Here is a 16718-nt window from a genome sequence, read left to right on the forward strand (position 1 = left end):
GTGTAAAATAGTCCAATAAAATCTGATTTAGTCTGTCATCTTGTAAAATCAATGCAGTGGAGTGTATTGTCTCACGTTTGCTGCTCAGGCCTACACTTTCCTGAGCCAGAAGATCATTGTTCAAGTCCCACTTGTTCCAGAGATGTTATAACATTTCTGAGCAGATTGACATTAAAATATCTACAATGGCGAGTGTTTGCAATAATACTGTCGACTCAGTGTGAGCATCTGGTAAAAAGGGGGCTTCTGGTGGTGCAGGAATAATGTTCCCACATCTGGACAGTGAGGCCCAGGCTCAAGTCTCACCTGCTGTAGAGGTACATAATAATGTCTTTGCCTCAGATTCTCAACCTGTACAATGGGCCAAGGGATGGGAAATTGGAAGAGAATGGATATGTGCTTAATGGACACACTGGTCCAAAGGGCCTCCTTCAATGCTGTAATATTGAATTCACTCATGGTGTAGACAATTTTTGTATTGTTCTTTACTGCTCACCACTGTTGGTTGTTACTGGCTTTGTAATTGTAAAAATCCTATTAGAATAATTGAATAGGATATCTCCTCGTCCTTGTCCTCGTCCGCCACCACCACCAACCCCCCCATCCCCCGCAATTGTTCACTCCGAAGTCGAGGCCAAGGGATTTCAATATTCGTTAATGGAGTGTGGATGTTGCAGGCCAGGCCGGTATTTGTTTACCATCCCTAATTGCCCAGAATGCAGTTGAGAGTCAACTGCATTGCCATAGGTCTGGAGTCACATGTAGGCCAGACCAGATAAGGATAGCAGTTTCCTTCCCTAAAGGACTTTAGTGAACCAGATGGATTTTTCTGACAATCGGCAAAGGTTTTATGGTTAAGTTAGACCCTTAATCCCGATTTTTATTGAACTGAATTCAATTCCCACCATTTGCCATGAGTCCCCAAGACATTACCTTGGTCTGTGGATTAACAATACTACTAGGTCATCACCTCCTCAATAACTTTTATCTTTAAAAGTTATATTTCCACAAGTTGTGCAACTGATCACGTACATCTGCTATGGAACCATTAGAGGATAAAATTACATTTGAACCTGTCTGTAATTTAAAACGAATGTAGTCTGGAAATTGATCAATATTTAGTTCATTGCAATGATTAAAGAACAGAGTGGATTTTTAAAGTTTATAATTGAAGCACATGCCAAGCAAAGAATTGGACCCCTATAGCTTTTTTTGCTCTGTCATTCGTTTCATTATCGGTTTTTGCTGAAAGTGGGTCCAAAGATCAGATCATGTATATGTTTAAAAGAATTCCATTTTTAAGAGTGCTTATCCTGGATGCTGAGGTAATTGCTATCTAAATTTCTTGCCTGTATAGAAACCAGCAACAGGAGTAGGTCATTTGGCTCTTTGAGTCTGTTCCACCATTCACCATGATCATGGCTGGTCCGCATCTCAATGCCATATTCCTAATTTCTCTCCATACCCATTGATGCCTGTAATTTCTAAAAATCATTCTTCTCTCTTGTGAATATATTCAGTAACCTCCCCTCCACACCATCCTGTGGTAGCAAATTCCACTGTTGATCACCCACTAAGTGAAAAAATGTTTCCGCACTTTAATCCTGAATGGCCTACCCCTTATCTTGAGACTGATTCCTGTTTCTAGATTCCCAAATGAGAGGAAAATGTCTTGTCTGCATAGAGTCTGTCTAGCCCTGTTTCAATCCAAACTTCTCTCATTGTTCCAAACTCTACTGAATAATGAGCAGGCAAACCAATCTCTCTTCATATGACAGTCGTGCTGTTCCTGGTATCAACCTAGCGAACCTTCACTGCACAGTCTCTAAGATAAGTATATTTTCCTTTAGGTAGGGCAACCAAAACTGCACAGAATACTTCAGGTGTGGTCACACCGAGGCCCTGTATTATTGTGGTGCAACATTCTTACTTCTGAACTCTCATTCTCTTGCAATGAAAACCAATATACCATTTGTTTTTTCAATTGCTTGCTGCACCCACCTGTTTACTTTCATTTAAAGGTGTACAGTTCACCTAGATCCCTTTTACATCCATGTTTTTCAATATATCTCCATTTAAGTAATACGCTGCATTTCAGGTTTTCACACTGAAGTGTATAACGTCATATTTATCCACCTTATACTGCATCTGCCATGTGTTAAGACATTGTGAAAGACTGGAGGCAAAGCACTGAACCCTGTGACACTGCCTGGCACCTGGAAACACTCCCATTTATTCCCACTATCTCCTTTACTATTTGGAATCAATTCCTACCAAATTTTGTTTTCTTTATGGATTTATAACAGTTGCTTTCTGAAGTTTAGAAATTAGAGGAATATGGGATGCGTTATAGAGAGGAGTAATTTTCAGAGTGGCACCCATTGTAAACCACTGCTTACCAGTGGTAAACTTTTCTTCCGTGTGATGTTTTCTTTCCCCCATGTTTGTTTTGGTCACAAAGTTGAATATTATTCAGTTTGTAATCTTTTGCTTTAGTTCCATGGTGCACCATGTTAACAAATGATGTTGAACCAATTTTTGAGAGTATATCTTCCGAGACAGGAAATTAGTTTAACGTTTAGGGATTTCCCTGCTATAGTTGCTAAATAAACTAGCAAGGAGCAGCATGGCTTTTTGGAAAGAAATGAGTTCCTTTACTAAAATTTTTAGCTTTTGAATTAATATTAATATCATCGCAAGGAATGTCACTTCTTAGTATGAGCATTCGTAAGTTGGACTTTGATAAATCAGGGACTAGATGTATGAGGTTAAAATAATTCTGAGCTAGGCCACAAGCTTACACATGAGGTCCTAATCTTTGCACGCTCATATTTGTGCAAGGATCTGGTATTAATTTTAAAGATCTGACATCCGATCTTTTGCTTTTTATTACAAATGGCTATTGTATTGTGTTCTGACTTGCTTGCAAATCAAGTTACAAATGTACTCAAGAACAGAATCCATTCATAACCTGGGGAGAGTGGTAGACACTGTCCATGTGGACTTCAGCAAGATGTTCAACAAGGTTCTGCATGGTTAGCAAGGTTAAATCATGTAGAATCCAGGGAGAGCTAGCTGTTTGGATACAGAAATGGAACAGGATGGTGGTGGAGGGTTGTTTCTCCGATTGGAGGCCTGTGACCAATGATGTGCTGCGAGGATCAGTGCTGGGTCCACTGCCTTTTGTCATTTATGTAAATGATTTGGATGTTGTTATTATAGCAGTACAATGGGCTGATGGAGTTTAATTTCAATAAATCTGTGGTGTTGCATTTTGGTAGGGCAAATCCGTGCAGGATTCATACACTTAATGATAAGATCTTGGGGAGTGTCGCTGAACAAAAGGTCCTCTGGATTGCAGGTTCATAGTTCCTAGAAGGCAGAGTCACAGGTAGATAGGGTAGTGAAGAAGGGGCTGTGCTCTGAAAGCTCGAGAGTTCAAGTAATCCTGTTGGACTATAACTGGTGTCCTGTGACTTCTGACTTTGCTCAGTGCATTGAATATAGCAGTTGGGGGGTCATGTTGCAACTGTACAGGACATTAGTTAGGCCACTTTCGGAATACCGTATTCAATTCTGATCTCTGCTTTAGGAAAGATTTTGTTAAACTTGAAAGGTTTCAGGAAAAATTTACAAGGATGTTGATGGGGTTGGAGGATTTGAGCTATAGGAGAGGCTGAATAGGCTGGGGCTATTTTCCCTGGAGTGCTGGAGGTTGAGGGGTGATAAAAGAGGTTTATAAAATCACGAGGGGCATGGATAGGGTGAATAGCCAAGGTCTTTTCCCTGGGGTGGGGGAATCCAAAACTAGAGAATTATAGGTTTAAGGTGAGAGGGGAAAAGATTTAAAAGAGACCTAAGGGGCATCTTTTTCACGCAGAAGGTGGAGCGTGTACAGAATGAGCAGCCAGAGGAAGTGGTGGAATTGGGTACAAGTACAACATTTAAAAGGCATCTGGATGGGTACATGAATAGGAAGAGTTTAAAGGGATATGGGCCAAATGCTGAAAAATGGGACTAGATTAATTTGGGATATTTGGTCCGCATGGGTGATTTAGACTGAAGGGTCTGTTTCCCTTCTGTACAACTCTTGACTCTATGACTGTCTGTCTGTCTGTAATTGGCTGTTACCAAGAAACCTTACTGCCATCTCTGCAACACACTTTTCTACCTGTTTCCCCACCCACTAAAGCCTAAAATATCGTAATTCTTTTTGTCAGTTCCAGGTTTGATTTTTCTTAACACTACTCTGGCTGTTCACCACTCCGCCACCTATATCACTGCCTGTACAAAGTTCTAGTTAACATACATTAACTCTCCATTATTCAGTACGCATGTTTTCAAATCCTATTCCTTGTACAAATGGTCTCATGCCCCCTCAAATTTTTTTCCTATGAACCTTTTCCTTAATTTCTAGCCTGTGCACCATCTCTCTAATCCAGTATTTGTAGCAGAGCTGTCAGCTGTCTTAACTTGACATTCTAACTTTTTTTCTTTTTTTCCTTTTTTCCTTTTCTACGAGCATTACCTTGCTTCCTGCTGGAGAAAGCAAAATATTCATTCTGCATTTCTGAATTTTTCCGTTGATCTTCACTGTTTATTTAACTTCTCTTTAAAAAAAAAACACATTGGGATCTTCCTCTACTTTTGCACTTCCTATATAACTATACCATTATGTGGTTCTACATTTGTGGCATCTCTTTGCCTCCTTCTACTATGCTACTTCTGTCTTTCCAATTTCCAACTTGCTCCGGGGTTTATTCCTGGAATGTGGGTGGTACCAGTAAGACAGTTCTTCCTGTACCCTACAAGTTGGCCTGAAGGTATATCTACTGTGTAATATGAGATTGGCAAAACTGGTCAGATTGGTGATTCTTTTCCAAAGGACATCAGTGAACCAGTTGGTCATTTTATCTCCGTTATTTATGAATTTCTTTTTCCCAACTCCCTACTGAGAGATTTTAACATTGACTTGCTAGCCCAGTCCCAAAACACATCATTTATTTCCATCTTTCTTGCTTTCAAACACTTGCTCTGAATCTTCTTGAAGTGAGTGGACTGTTGACATCTTTTGGAGCCATGGTTCAAGATGTGTCAGACCATTGTGGAAAATGGAAAATTGAGAACACAACAGTAAAATATGGCTCTGTTGACATTTTTAAATATCATCAGCATGCCGGCTCCAATTATACAACTGATAAACAGTGTTACTGGTTTCAGAGAATTCTACACACTATGGTGCAGCTGTCAAACAATAAAATCACATGAAAATCAGATGTGGTACATAGCTTTGCACAGGTTTCAGACACGTCGATTCTTCTGTTTTCTGTCAATGCAAATCATCAAAAGTATTTGGAGCAAAAGTCACTAAATATCTCAATTTTTATGTAAATGTTATAAATGGAATATTTACCTTAAAGTAAGTTTTATATTTAAAATGAGCATCTAAATGGAAAGTGGTGCACCAAAGGACAATTAAGGGCCAGTTGTTTTTTAGTCTGTTGCATTTTTCTCCATGATTAATTTTAATCTCATTTAACAATTGAATTGAAATTGCTGTCATGTAAGAAAAAATGATGCTGGCAATGTAATACTTAATTTATTTTCTTCTTGTTTCTTTTAGTCTCTTTCAAGTACTCAGTCAGACATGACACAGATTAGTGGCCAAAATGCTCAATTAGCAAGTAGTGAAGAGCGACAGAAGTCACTGGACCAGCAGCGGATGCAAGAGAAGGCCAATCGCATTGTGGCTGAAGCAATTGCTAAGGCTAAAGCTCGTGGTGAGCAAAATATTCCCAAGGTGATTGATCAGCTGGTGATCTCAAGCACTGCAGTGGATGGTTCAACTGAAGAGAAAAAGAAAAAGAAGAAAAAACCAAAAGAAAAGAAAGACCCCAAGGAGCCCAAAGAAACCAAGGAAAAAAAGCCCAAACCGACAGCAACTAAAATCAAAAGCAACAAGAATGCAAGGTATAACATATGATTTTTTTTCTATCACAAGATTGGCAGCTTTAAATTTTTGCTTTGTCTGGACTGAACTACTGAACTTTTGCCATAACTATCCAGAGACTGTTTAAGATAAAAAGCGAAAGAACTGCAGATGCTGTAATTCAGAAACAAAACCAGAAATTGCTGGAAAGGCTTGGTTGGTCTGGCAGCGTCTGTGAAGAGAAATCAGAGTTAACGTTTTGGGTCCGGTGACCCTTGCTGCCAGACCTGCTGAGCTTTTCCATTAATGACTGTTTAAGGTAGTTTGGTTTATGCTTCATTGAGGAGTATTCCTCCAATCTACTGATTATTTTATTGCAGATGTAGATGACAGAAGAATAATAATATCCCATGTGAATAATTCAGCATTGCATAGAATTACCAGAGATGAAAGCTGCTGAAACAACAGAACTATGGAAAGCTAAATATTTTAATATAAATTTGATACCCAAAAAGGAATTGACCTTGACTTTAGTCAAAAGTTCAGAATAAGGCAATGTTTCTAAAACACTAGAGAGTAATTGCTGTGATAAACAACAACTTCTAAACATGTAGGTGCTAAACATACCAGATACTCAGTAGAACAAGATGGATAAAACTATTATTATGCCCTATATGCAACAGATTGCTGAGGAGGAAAGATGGTAAAGACTGCATAAAATTCAGACTCGCTAATGCTGAGTCATACATAAGTTGCAAGCACGAAAAATGGAATCTTTGAATAGTTGCTGTTGGCTTCAGTAATTTTAAGGGGGTAATGGTAATTTTAACCGTGAAGTTAAATTTTGACATCCTGCTGCATACAGTAAATATGTTAGTTCTGCTTTGTAAATTTATTGAAGATTTTATTACTGTGCTTGAAGCAATGCAGGGCAGGTTTGAAACAGATGTGATTGAAAGTTTATTTGCCTTTGTGTGCTTTATTTTTACTTTGATCACCTTTGTGGGTTATAATGTGGGTGAGTTACTTGAAGAAACCAGGCATTTCCAGCTTTCAGAACTGAACTGGATCCTTGAGTTGTGATTGAATTGTTGTTGAGTTGGCCAGAATTATTGTTTTCATGGTTATTAAATTACTCATTATTGTTGAAATTAAATTTTACTTCATTTTCCCCCCTGCTAGACGTTTGAAGATCCAGCATGATGTTAGGGAATTGAGAAAAATATTTCTCAATGCTTTTCTAATTAGTATATCGATTTATGATGAATGCATTGAATTTACACCGCTTATTATTTAAAATTAATATTCAAGGAAGTTTACATCCAAAATATGAAAAAACAGCTGTAAAAGTTAAATTTATACCTTTTTTTGCACTTGAGATGCTAATCTTGAGAATTACAGTTATCAGTTGATGCCTATTCCAATTCCTCCTAACTAACTGTTACCATGGAATAGAAAATGCTTTAACTTGGATCAATGCCAGCAAAGATATATCATCAGATATCTGACATAATTGGAAAAAATACTCAACTTCCTAAATTAATTAAGGCACAAGTGCTTTGTTACATAGGATTTAGCGCAGGTTAGTGCATTTGCCTAATGGCTTCAATAAATTGAAAACTATGAAAATAGTGTTCAATGTCATTGGAAAAATAACAGCAAATTTGACATTAAGTTAGGTCCTTCCTTCCCTTTTCGAAGTAATTTGGCAAATTTACAGATGTGCTTTTGAAAAACATCTATTAATGAGTGAGTGGGGGCTGCACTGTGAATGAGCTAAATGACCATGTCAGTGTGGCACAGGAAGCTCGTCAAATGGAGGGATCGTACGGAGGAATGTAATGATACTAAGAGACAGTATAGTCAGATGGATTGACACTGCTGCCTGCAGCAAAGATTTGAGAGTCCAGGTGGTAGTGTTGCCTGCTTGATGCTAGGGTTTTGGAGATCTGCTCAAGGGTGGAAAGTAGTGTTCTGTGGGAGGGGGTGGATCCAGTTGCTGTCATCCCTGTAAGTACCAACAATGTCATCAGGACAAGAAGAGGTTCTGCATAGTTACTCTGGTACCTAACTTCTCATCTTAAGAACAAAATCTTCAAAGGTCATAATCTCTGTTTATTATCATGGTCATATGCAAATTGGAAAGGTACGTTGGATTAGAGACATGGATATGTTGCTCAAAGAAAGGTGCACAAAGTGGGTTCCAGATCACAGGGTACTGGCAGCAATACTGGGCATATTCTGGGTTCTGTACCGATAGGATGGTCTCCAATTGAACTGTCATGGTGTTGCAAAATCATGAAGTAGGGAAGATTTTAAACAAAACACTGGGGCAAAGGATCAAATGTCGAAGATTTGGTAAAAGAATAGAACCAAGGTCAAAGAGAATAATATAGGAAATGATACAGATTGTTAAAGGAAGGCTTAACAAGTACAAATCTAAGAATATAATTTCTTTATAAAAACTTACCTTGTGAAGCAGCGGCCGCCTTGCTTCAGCGGCGGGACTGGTGAGAGCACGAGCCAGGAAGTGAACTATTATATTCGGGCATTGGCTAAACCAAAATACTACACGTGTAGTGTCTCCCACTCGTCGTCCTCCTCTAACCAAAAAAAAAACTGTGGAGGGTCAGTAAGGTAAGGTTTTTTCTTTATTCTTTTGGAAATCTAGAGTAGAAGGAATGGAAACTAGGGCAGTTGCATGCTCCTCTTGTAGGATGTGGGAGGTAAGGGTCACTACTGGTGTCCCTTCTGACTTCACCTGTGAGAAGTGCACCCAACTCCAGCTCCGCACAGACTGCGTTAGGGAGCTGGAGCTGGATGAACTCCAGATAATTCGGGAGGCTGAGGGGGTGATGGAGAGGAGTTATAAGGAGGTGGTCACACCTACGGTACAGGACAAAGGTAGCTGGGTGACTGTCAGGAGGGGGAAAGGGAATAGGCAGACAGTGCAGGGATCCCCTGTGGCCGTTCCCCTCAATAATAAATATACCGTTTTGGATACTGTTGGGGGGATTGACCTACTAGGGGAAAGCCATAGTGGCCAGGTCTCTGGCACTGAGCTTGGCTCTGTGGCTCAGAAGGGAAGGGGGAGTATAGGAGAGCGATAGTGATAGGAGATTCACTGGTTAGGGGAACAGACAGGAGATTCTATGGTACTGAGCGAGACTCCCGGATGGTACGTTGCCTCCCGGGTGCCGGGGTCAGGGATGTCTCGGATCGAGCCTTCAGGATTCTTAAGGGGGAGGGAGAGCAGCCAGAAGTCGTGGTACACATCGGTATCAATGACATAGCCAGGAAACGGGATGAGGACCTGAAAAGTGATTATAGGGAGTTAGGATGGAAGCTGAAAGCCAGGGCGAGTAGAGTAGTAATCCCAGGATTACTACCAGTGCCACGGGCTAGTGAGGCTAGAAACCGAGAGAGAGCGCAGCTGAACACGTGGCTACAGAGCTGGTGTAGGAGGGAGGGCTTCAGGTTTGTGGAGCATTGGGATACCTTCTGGGGATGGAAGGACAGTTGCACCTGAACTGGAGGGGCACCAATATCCTGGGCGGGAGGTTTGCTAGAGCTCTTCGGGAGGGTTTAAACTAGTTTGGCAGGGGGATGGGAACCAGATCTATGGATCAGAGGATGGAGTAGCCAGTGTACAGATTCAGCAAGCAGAGAATCTATGAGGAAGGATAAGCAGTTAATAGGGCAAAGTGGCAGTCAGTGCGACGGGTTAAGGTGTGCCTACTTCAATGCAAGAAGTGTCAGGAATAAAGGTGACAAACTTAGAGCATGGATCAGTACTTGGAACTACGCTGTTGTGGCCATTACGGAGACTTGGATAACACGGGGGCAGGAATGGTTGTTGGATGTTCCGGGGTATAGATGTTTCATAAGAAACAGGGAGGGAGGTAAAAGAGATGGGGGAGTGGCATTCCTGGTCAGGGATGGTATCACAGCTGCAGAAAGGGAGGTCGTGGAGGAGGGTTTCTCCACTGAGTCAGTATGGGTGGAAGTCAGAAACAGGAAAGGAGCAGTCGCTTTATTGGGAGTTTTCTAAAGATCCCACAATAGCAACAGAGACACTGAGGAACTGATTGGGAGACAGATTTTGGAAAGGTGGAGAAATAATTTGGTTGTTATCATGGGCGACTTCAATTTCCCTAATATAGACTGGAACGTCCTGAGTGCAAATAGTTTGGATGGAGCAGATTTTGTCAGGTGTGTTCAGGAAGGATTTCTGACTCAATATTTAGATAGGCCGACTAGAGGGGAAGCCATATTGGATTTGGTGCTTGGCAACGAACCGGGTCAGGTGTCAGATCTCTCGGGAGAACATTTCAGTGATAGTGATCACAACTCCCTGACTTTTACTATAGTCATGGAGATGGATAGGAGCAGACGGTATGGGAAAGTATTTAATTAGGGGAGGGGGATTACAGTGCTATTAGGCAAGAACTACGGAGCACCAATTGGGATCAGATGTTCTCAGGAAAATGTACGATAGAAATGTGGAGGTTGTTTAGGGAGCAGTTGCTACAGGTACTGGATAGGTTTGTCCCACTGAGGCAAGGAAAGGATGGTAAGGTGAAGGAACCTTGGATGACAAGACATGTTGAACACCTAGTGAAGAGGAAGAAGGAAGTTTACTTAAGATTGAGGACGCAGGGCTCGAGAGGGCTACAAGGTAGCCAGGAAGGAGCTGAAGGATGGACTTGGGAGAGCTTGGCGGTAGGATCAAGGAAACCGCAAGGCTCTCTATACTTATGCGAGAAACAAGAGGATGGCCAGAATGAGGGTAGGGCTGATCAGGGATAGTGGAGGGAACTTGTGTGCGGAGTCAGAGGAGGTAGGGGAGGTCCTTAATGAATATTTTGTTTCAGTATTCACCAGTGAGAGGGACCTTGACGTTTGTGAGGACAGTATGGAACAGGTTGATGTTAGGAAGGAGGATGTGCTAGAAATCTTGAAAAACATGAGGATAGATAAGCCAGACGGGATATACCCAAGGTTACTACAGGAAGCGAGGGAGGAGATTGCTGCCCCTTTGGCAATGATCTTTGCATCCTCACTGTCTACTGGAGTAGTGCCAGAAGATTGGAGGGTGGCAAATGTCATTCCCTTGTTCAAGAAAGGAAATAGGGATAATCCTAGAAATTACAGACCAGTCAGTCTGTCTTCTGTGGTGGGCAAATTATTGGAGAGGATTCTGAGAGAGAGTATTTATGATTATTTGGAAAAGCACAGTTTGATGAGAAATAGTCAGCATGGCTTTGTGAGGGGCAGGTCATGCCTCACAAGTCTTATTGAATTCTTTGAGGATGCGACAAAACACTTTGAAGGCAGAGCAGTGGATGTGGTGTATATGGATTTTAGCGAGGCATTCGATAAGGTTCCACATGGTAGGCTCATTCAGAAAGTAAGGAGGCATGGGATTCAGGGAAATTTGGCTGTCTGGATACAAAACTGGCTGTCCAATAGAAGACAGAGGGTGGTAGTAGATGGAAAGTATTCAGCCTGGAGCTCGGTGACCAGTCGTGTTCTGCAGGGAGCTGTTCTGGGACCTCTTGTCTTTGTGATCTTTATAAATGACTTGGATGAGGAAGTGGAAGGGTGGGTTCGTAAGTTCACCGATGACGTGAAAATTGGTGGAGTTGTGGACAGCGTGGAGGGCTGTTGTAGGTTGCAACGGGACATTAACAGGATGCAGAGCTGGGCAAAGAAATGGCAGATGGAATTCAACCCAGAAAAGTGTGAAGTGATTCATTTTGGAAGGTCTAATTTGAATGCAGAATACAGGGTTAATGGCAGGATTCTCGGCAGTGTGGAGGAACAGAGGGATCTTGGGTTCCACGTACAAAGATCCCTCAAAGTTGCAACCCAAGTTGATAGGGCTGTAAAGAAGGCATGTGGTGTGTGTTGGCTTTAATTGGCAGGGGAGTTGAGTTTAAGAGCCATGAGGTTATGCTGCAGCTCTATAAAACTCTGGTTAGACCACACTTGGAATATTGTGTTCAGTTCTGGTCACCTCATTAAAGGAAAGATGTGGAAGCTTTAGAGATGGTGCAGAGGAGATTTACCAGGATGCTGTCTGGACTGGAGGGCAGGTCTTATGAGGAAAGGTTGAGGGAGCGAGGGCTTTTCTCATTGGAGTGAAGGAGGATGAGAGGTGACTTGATAGAGGTTTACAAGATGATGAGAGGCATAGATAGAGTGGATAGTCAGAGACTTTTTTCCAGGGTGGAAAAGACTATTATGAGGGGGCATAATTTTAAGGTGATTGGAGGAAGGTATAGGGGAGATGTCAGAGGTAGGTTCTTCACACAGAAAGTGGTGGGCGGGTGAAATGCGCTGCCAGCAGTGGCAGTGGAGTCTGATACTTTAGAGACTTTTAAGCGACACTTGGATAGGCACATGGAGGATAGTAGAATAGGGTATGCAGGGTAGATTGATCTTAGTAGGATAATAGGTCGGCACAACATCGTGGGCCGGAAGGGCCTGTATTGTGCTGAAAAAAAACAGGTAAGATGAGAAGTTACAAAAATGAATAAAAGGATAAAACAGCTCATAGCATTTGAATCAAAACTGATGAACTGGAATGCAAATAGATTAGGAAAGTGTGATGTGCTAACAATTATAGAGACATGGCTATAAGGTGTGAAGTAATTGGGACTCAAAAGTTTAATTATACCAGGCATTCAGAAAGAACAGGAAGCTAGGAAAAGTTAGAAGAGTGATTCTGTTTGCTAAAGCTATTAGCTCAGTAGAGAATGATGAATGAAGTTCAGGAGACAAAGATGCCAAAATGGTTTGGATAAAGGTGAGAAATGATAAATGCAGGAGGTGGCTTGTTGGAGTGCTGTACAGGCACCTAACAATAACCACATGGCAGATTGGAGTAGAAAGGAAGAAATAATGAGAGCGTACAGAAAGACACAATGATAATCTTGAGAGATTTTAAATTTGTGACTGGAAAGGTCAGATGGGCAAAAGTAGCCTGGATAAGGAATTCATTCAATGTTTCAGGGACGGTTTCTGACAAAGATGTTCTGGAGCCAAAGAACAGGTTATACTAGACCACATGGTGAGTGTGCCCTCTAGATAGCAATGACCATAATATGATTGGGACATTCAATCAGTTTGGGGAGAGAGAAGTGGGTCTGAAACTCCATTTTAAAAAAATCTAATGGCAATTATAAGGGCATGAAAGCTGAGCTGGTTAGAATGGATTGATTAATTTTTTGAAAGCATTGGTCAATGTTTAGAGAGAGATTTCTGAATACATTTGATACTAAGACAGGTGACAGGTGAGAAGATTGGACAAAATAAAAACAGCAAAAAATTATTTCAATTAGTAAAGGAGGAAAAATTTACAATGAGAGAAAATTGGCCAGAGATACAAAAACATATTAAGCATTTCTATAAATGTTTAAAGAAGAGTTAACAAAATGTGCATTGGTCCTACAGAAAGAGAGTCTGGAGAATTAATAATGGAAAATAGAGATGGCAAATTAATTGAACAAGTATTGTTGCATTAATTTTCATTTACAAAGGATACAAGTAACACTCCAGAAGCAGAATAAATTGGGAAATGGGAGGAGGGGAGGGACTCAAGAAAATGACTGCAGTGGTAATGAGTGAATTGTTGGAGCTGTGAGCTGATGAGAATCTGTGTCCTGATGGCCTTTGTTCTGGGGTCTTAAAGTGATTTGGTCAGATAGTTGTTGCATTGGTTTTAATTTTTCAAAGGTTCCATATGTTTGTAAGGCAGCAACGACAACTGCTTTATTCAAAAATGGAGGGAGGGAAATCGGGAAACTGAAAACCAGTTAGCTGGCCATCTGTTGCGGGGAAGATGTTAGAAGCTGTTGTTATTCATTCATGTAATGTGGGCGTCTCTAGCTAGGCCAGCATTTATTGCCAATGCCTAATTACACACAGGGCAGTAATAAATCAACTGCATCGCTGTGGGTCTGAAGTTACATGCAAGCCAGATCAGGTAAGGATGGCAATTTCCTTCCCTGAACGACATTAGTGAACCGGATGGGTTTTTCCTGACAATTGACAATTGTTTCATGGTCATTAGCAGACTGTTCTTTCCAGATTATTAATGAATTCATGTTCCACCGTCTGCCGTGGTGGGATTTGAACCCAGGTCTCCAGAACATTATGTGGGTCTCTGGATTAATAGTATAATAATAGTACCACTAGGCCATCGCCTACTCCATTGAAGAAGTTATAGTAGAGCACTTAAATTAGTTGTAAAATTTGGAATTATTTTAAAATTTCAGTGCTAAATATGAAACTGGCAGTTATGGTGCATTCTCCATGGCAATGCATCTACCAATCTGAGTCCATGTGCCAACAATCAGTGTTCTCCTTTCATCCAGTTTTTATTTAATTTTCTCCATTATTTTCATATTTCTTGTGAATTGCCCTGATGAGTGCAAGATGAAAAGCTTCAAGAAAATGTTATTTAATCAATACTCAAGTTCTGTACCACCAGATGACTATTTGCACTTGGGAAGTTCAAGGCATTGTGAAGGAGAAATAATGTTAAAGCCATCTGTTGGAGTTCGATGAGAAAGTGATGGGCTGTTGATAAAAGGAATTGGATGTACGGTATTTAGATTCCCAGAAGGCGTTTGAGAGAGTGCCGCATCAAAGTTTATTATGGATCATAAATGCTTAAGGTAAAGAAGGTAGCATTTTGGTACGGATTCAAGCTTGGCTAGCTAATAGGAAGCAGAGAGGACTCATAAGTGGTTTTTATTCTGGTTGGCAAAATATAACCAGTGGTGTGCCATAGGGATCATGCCTGGGACTGCACCAGTCTGCAATTTATGTAAATAACTTGGGTGAAGGACCCAAGGCAAAGTTGCTAAGCTTTTGATGCCACAGAGTAAGTTATGAAAGGAACATAAGGCTACAAAAAGACACAAGTTAAGTGAGTGAGTACAGACGTGGCAAATGGAATAGATTGTTGGGAAATGTGAAATTGTTAATTTAAAGAAAAAGAAAATATAAGTGATAAGAGATTGCAGAGCTCTGAGGAGCAGAGAGATCTAGCTGTCCTCGTGTAATAATCACAAAAAGGTTAGCAGATACTGCAAATAATTCAGAAAGCTATAATTTATTGCAAGGGATTGAGTACAAAAATAGGATTTTGTGCTTTCATTATACAGTGCAGTGATGAAGCTGCATCAGGGAAGGTTGCAAATATACTAGAAGCCATTCATTGAACGTTTACCAGACTAAGCGTTGAAATGGACAGTTTGCTTTACAAGATGGGATTAAATAGGGAAGGCTTGAAAATGCTGGAGTTTGGAAACAAAGGAGACAGACAGTTTGAATCAAATGGAATCCTGAGAAATTTTGACAGATTGGCTGTGGAGAGCATGTTTCCTTTTATGGGACAATCAAGAATTAGGGTATCACTGCTTTTAAAAATAGCTCAAATAAAACAGGTGGGCTGAAACTCTTTCCTTGAGGGTTGTGAATCTTTGGAACTCTTTCTCTGAATATTTTTGAATATTTTTAAGGAAGATGGGGATAGATTCCTGTTGAGCAAGGGCGTAAAAGATTATCAGGGAAAGTGGGAATATGGATTTGAGGTGCAATCAGATTGGTTATGGTCTCATTAAATGTCAGAGCAGGCTCAAAGGGCTGAAAGGCCTACTTTTTGATCACATTATGTCATAAAATAGACATTTTGGCCCACATTTCAGCTCTAACCTCTGAATTACTTTGTTCCATACCAGTCTTGCCTGATATGCCAGGGCTCAACAATGCATCAGGATGACGTTTGAATGTGAGAAATTCTGCTCCTAGTCAGAAAACCAATATATAGAAAAGGATTATCTGAACAATCTGCTGTCACCTTGTATCCTAACAGGAACTCCCTCAGTTCTCAGTAGCCAGCTTGTATTTTGCTCAGTCATAGTTGCAAGTGTGTTTTCTTTGCCCGTCTGCTGGTTTACCCTAGTTCCTTGCTCCAGGGTTTGACTGGCCCACAATCCCTGGCTTTTGTGGTTCCATACATACTGTCCAGCTTTTCTGATACACATGTCCCAGGAGATTGCCACTCAGTGGTGTAACCTGACCCTTCTTTCCTATGCTTTTCTAGTAGGAACAATTACAATTGTTTAAAAAGCATGCTTGCGATTGCAGAATGCTGACTGAAAGTAAACAAATACCATAGATATGCAACAAACAGGAGCTTGAGCAGAGCAGTTTACTTGCTAATTCTGTTAAATTGAAAGTGGACTGGATCTGGCCTGCCTGTACTTTGGCTGTTATTGTCCAAATTATTATTAGAAATCTGTTTTCAACTTGTATTCTTCAGTGTATTTCATATTGATTTTATAAACACTTCAGTATTTTCTAGAAATAAAGTTATGTGCAGGAATGAATTCTTTTTCAAGAAAGTTAGTTGTAACAATAACATGAGGCTGCTACCTAGGTTATTATGTTAAGACTACAATCCATGAGTTTTACAGATCATCGCATCAAAATTGCATGCTGGCTGATGGTTATGAATCTAATCATTTTATTATGCACCTTGTTATCTAGAACTGACATTTAAATGCAAGAATAAATGAGTAATGCTCATGTTGACATTTTGTATTTCTCACAAATACAATAGACATTTTACATAAAATGACATCCTGCCCAATTTCTTACTGGGAGATCCCTGCATGTACTAATATTGAATTGACCACATTTTTTTTGCTTCCTTCCTATTGGGAAACCTCTGCAACAGATGGCCTCGCTGAGATTGGAAAGTCACCATTTAGAG

The 16718-nt window shown here is 40.6% G+C and overlaps 1 protein-coding gene across 1 annotated transcript in view; it reads left to right on the forward strand.

Moving 5' to 3' along the window:
- The first annotated feature begins 5079 nt into the window (after positions 1-5079).
- The window catches only part of LOC109916793 (chromodomain-helicase-DNA-binding protein 7-like), an 87403-nt gene continuing 75764 nt past the window's right edge, over positions 5080-16718 (forward strand). The window contains exons 1-2 of the mRNA XM_048595705.1: positions 5080-5133; positions 5624-5970. Of these exons, the coding sequence (XP_048451662.1) occupies positions 5080-5133; positions 5624-5970 (401 nt within the window). The remainder of the gene's footprint in view (positions 5134-5623; positions 5971-16718) is intronic.

This window comes from Rhincodon typus, chromosome 4 (genome assembly GCF_021869965.1).
Source record: "Rhincodon typus isolate 14 chromosome 4, sRhiTyp1.1, whole genome shotgun sequence".
NCBI lineage: Eukaryota > Metazoa > Chordata > Chondrichthyes > Orectolobiformes > Rhincodontidae > Rhincodon > Rhincodon typus.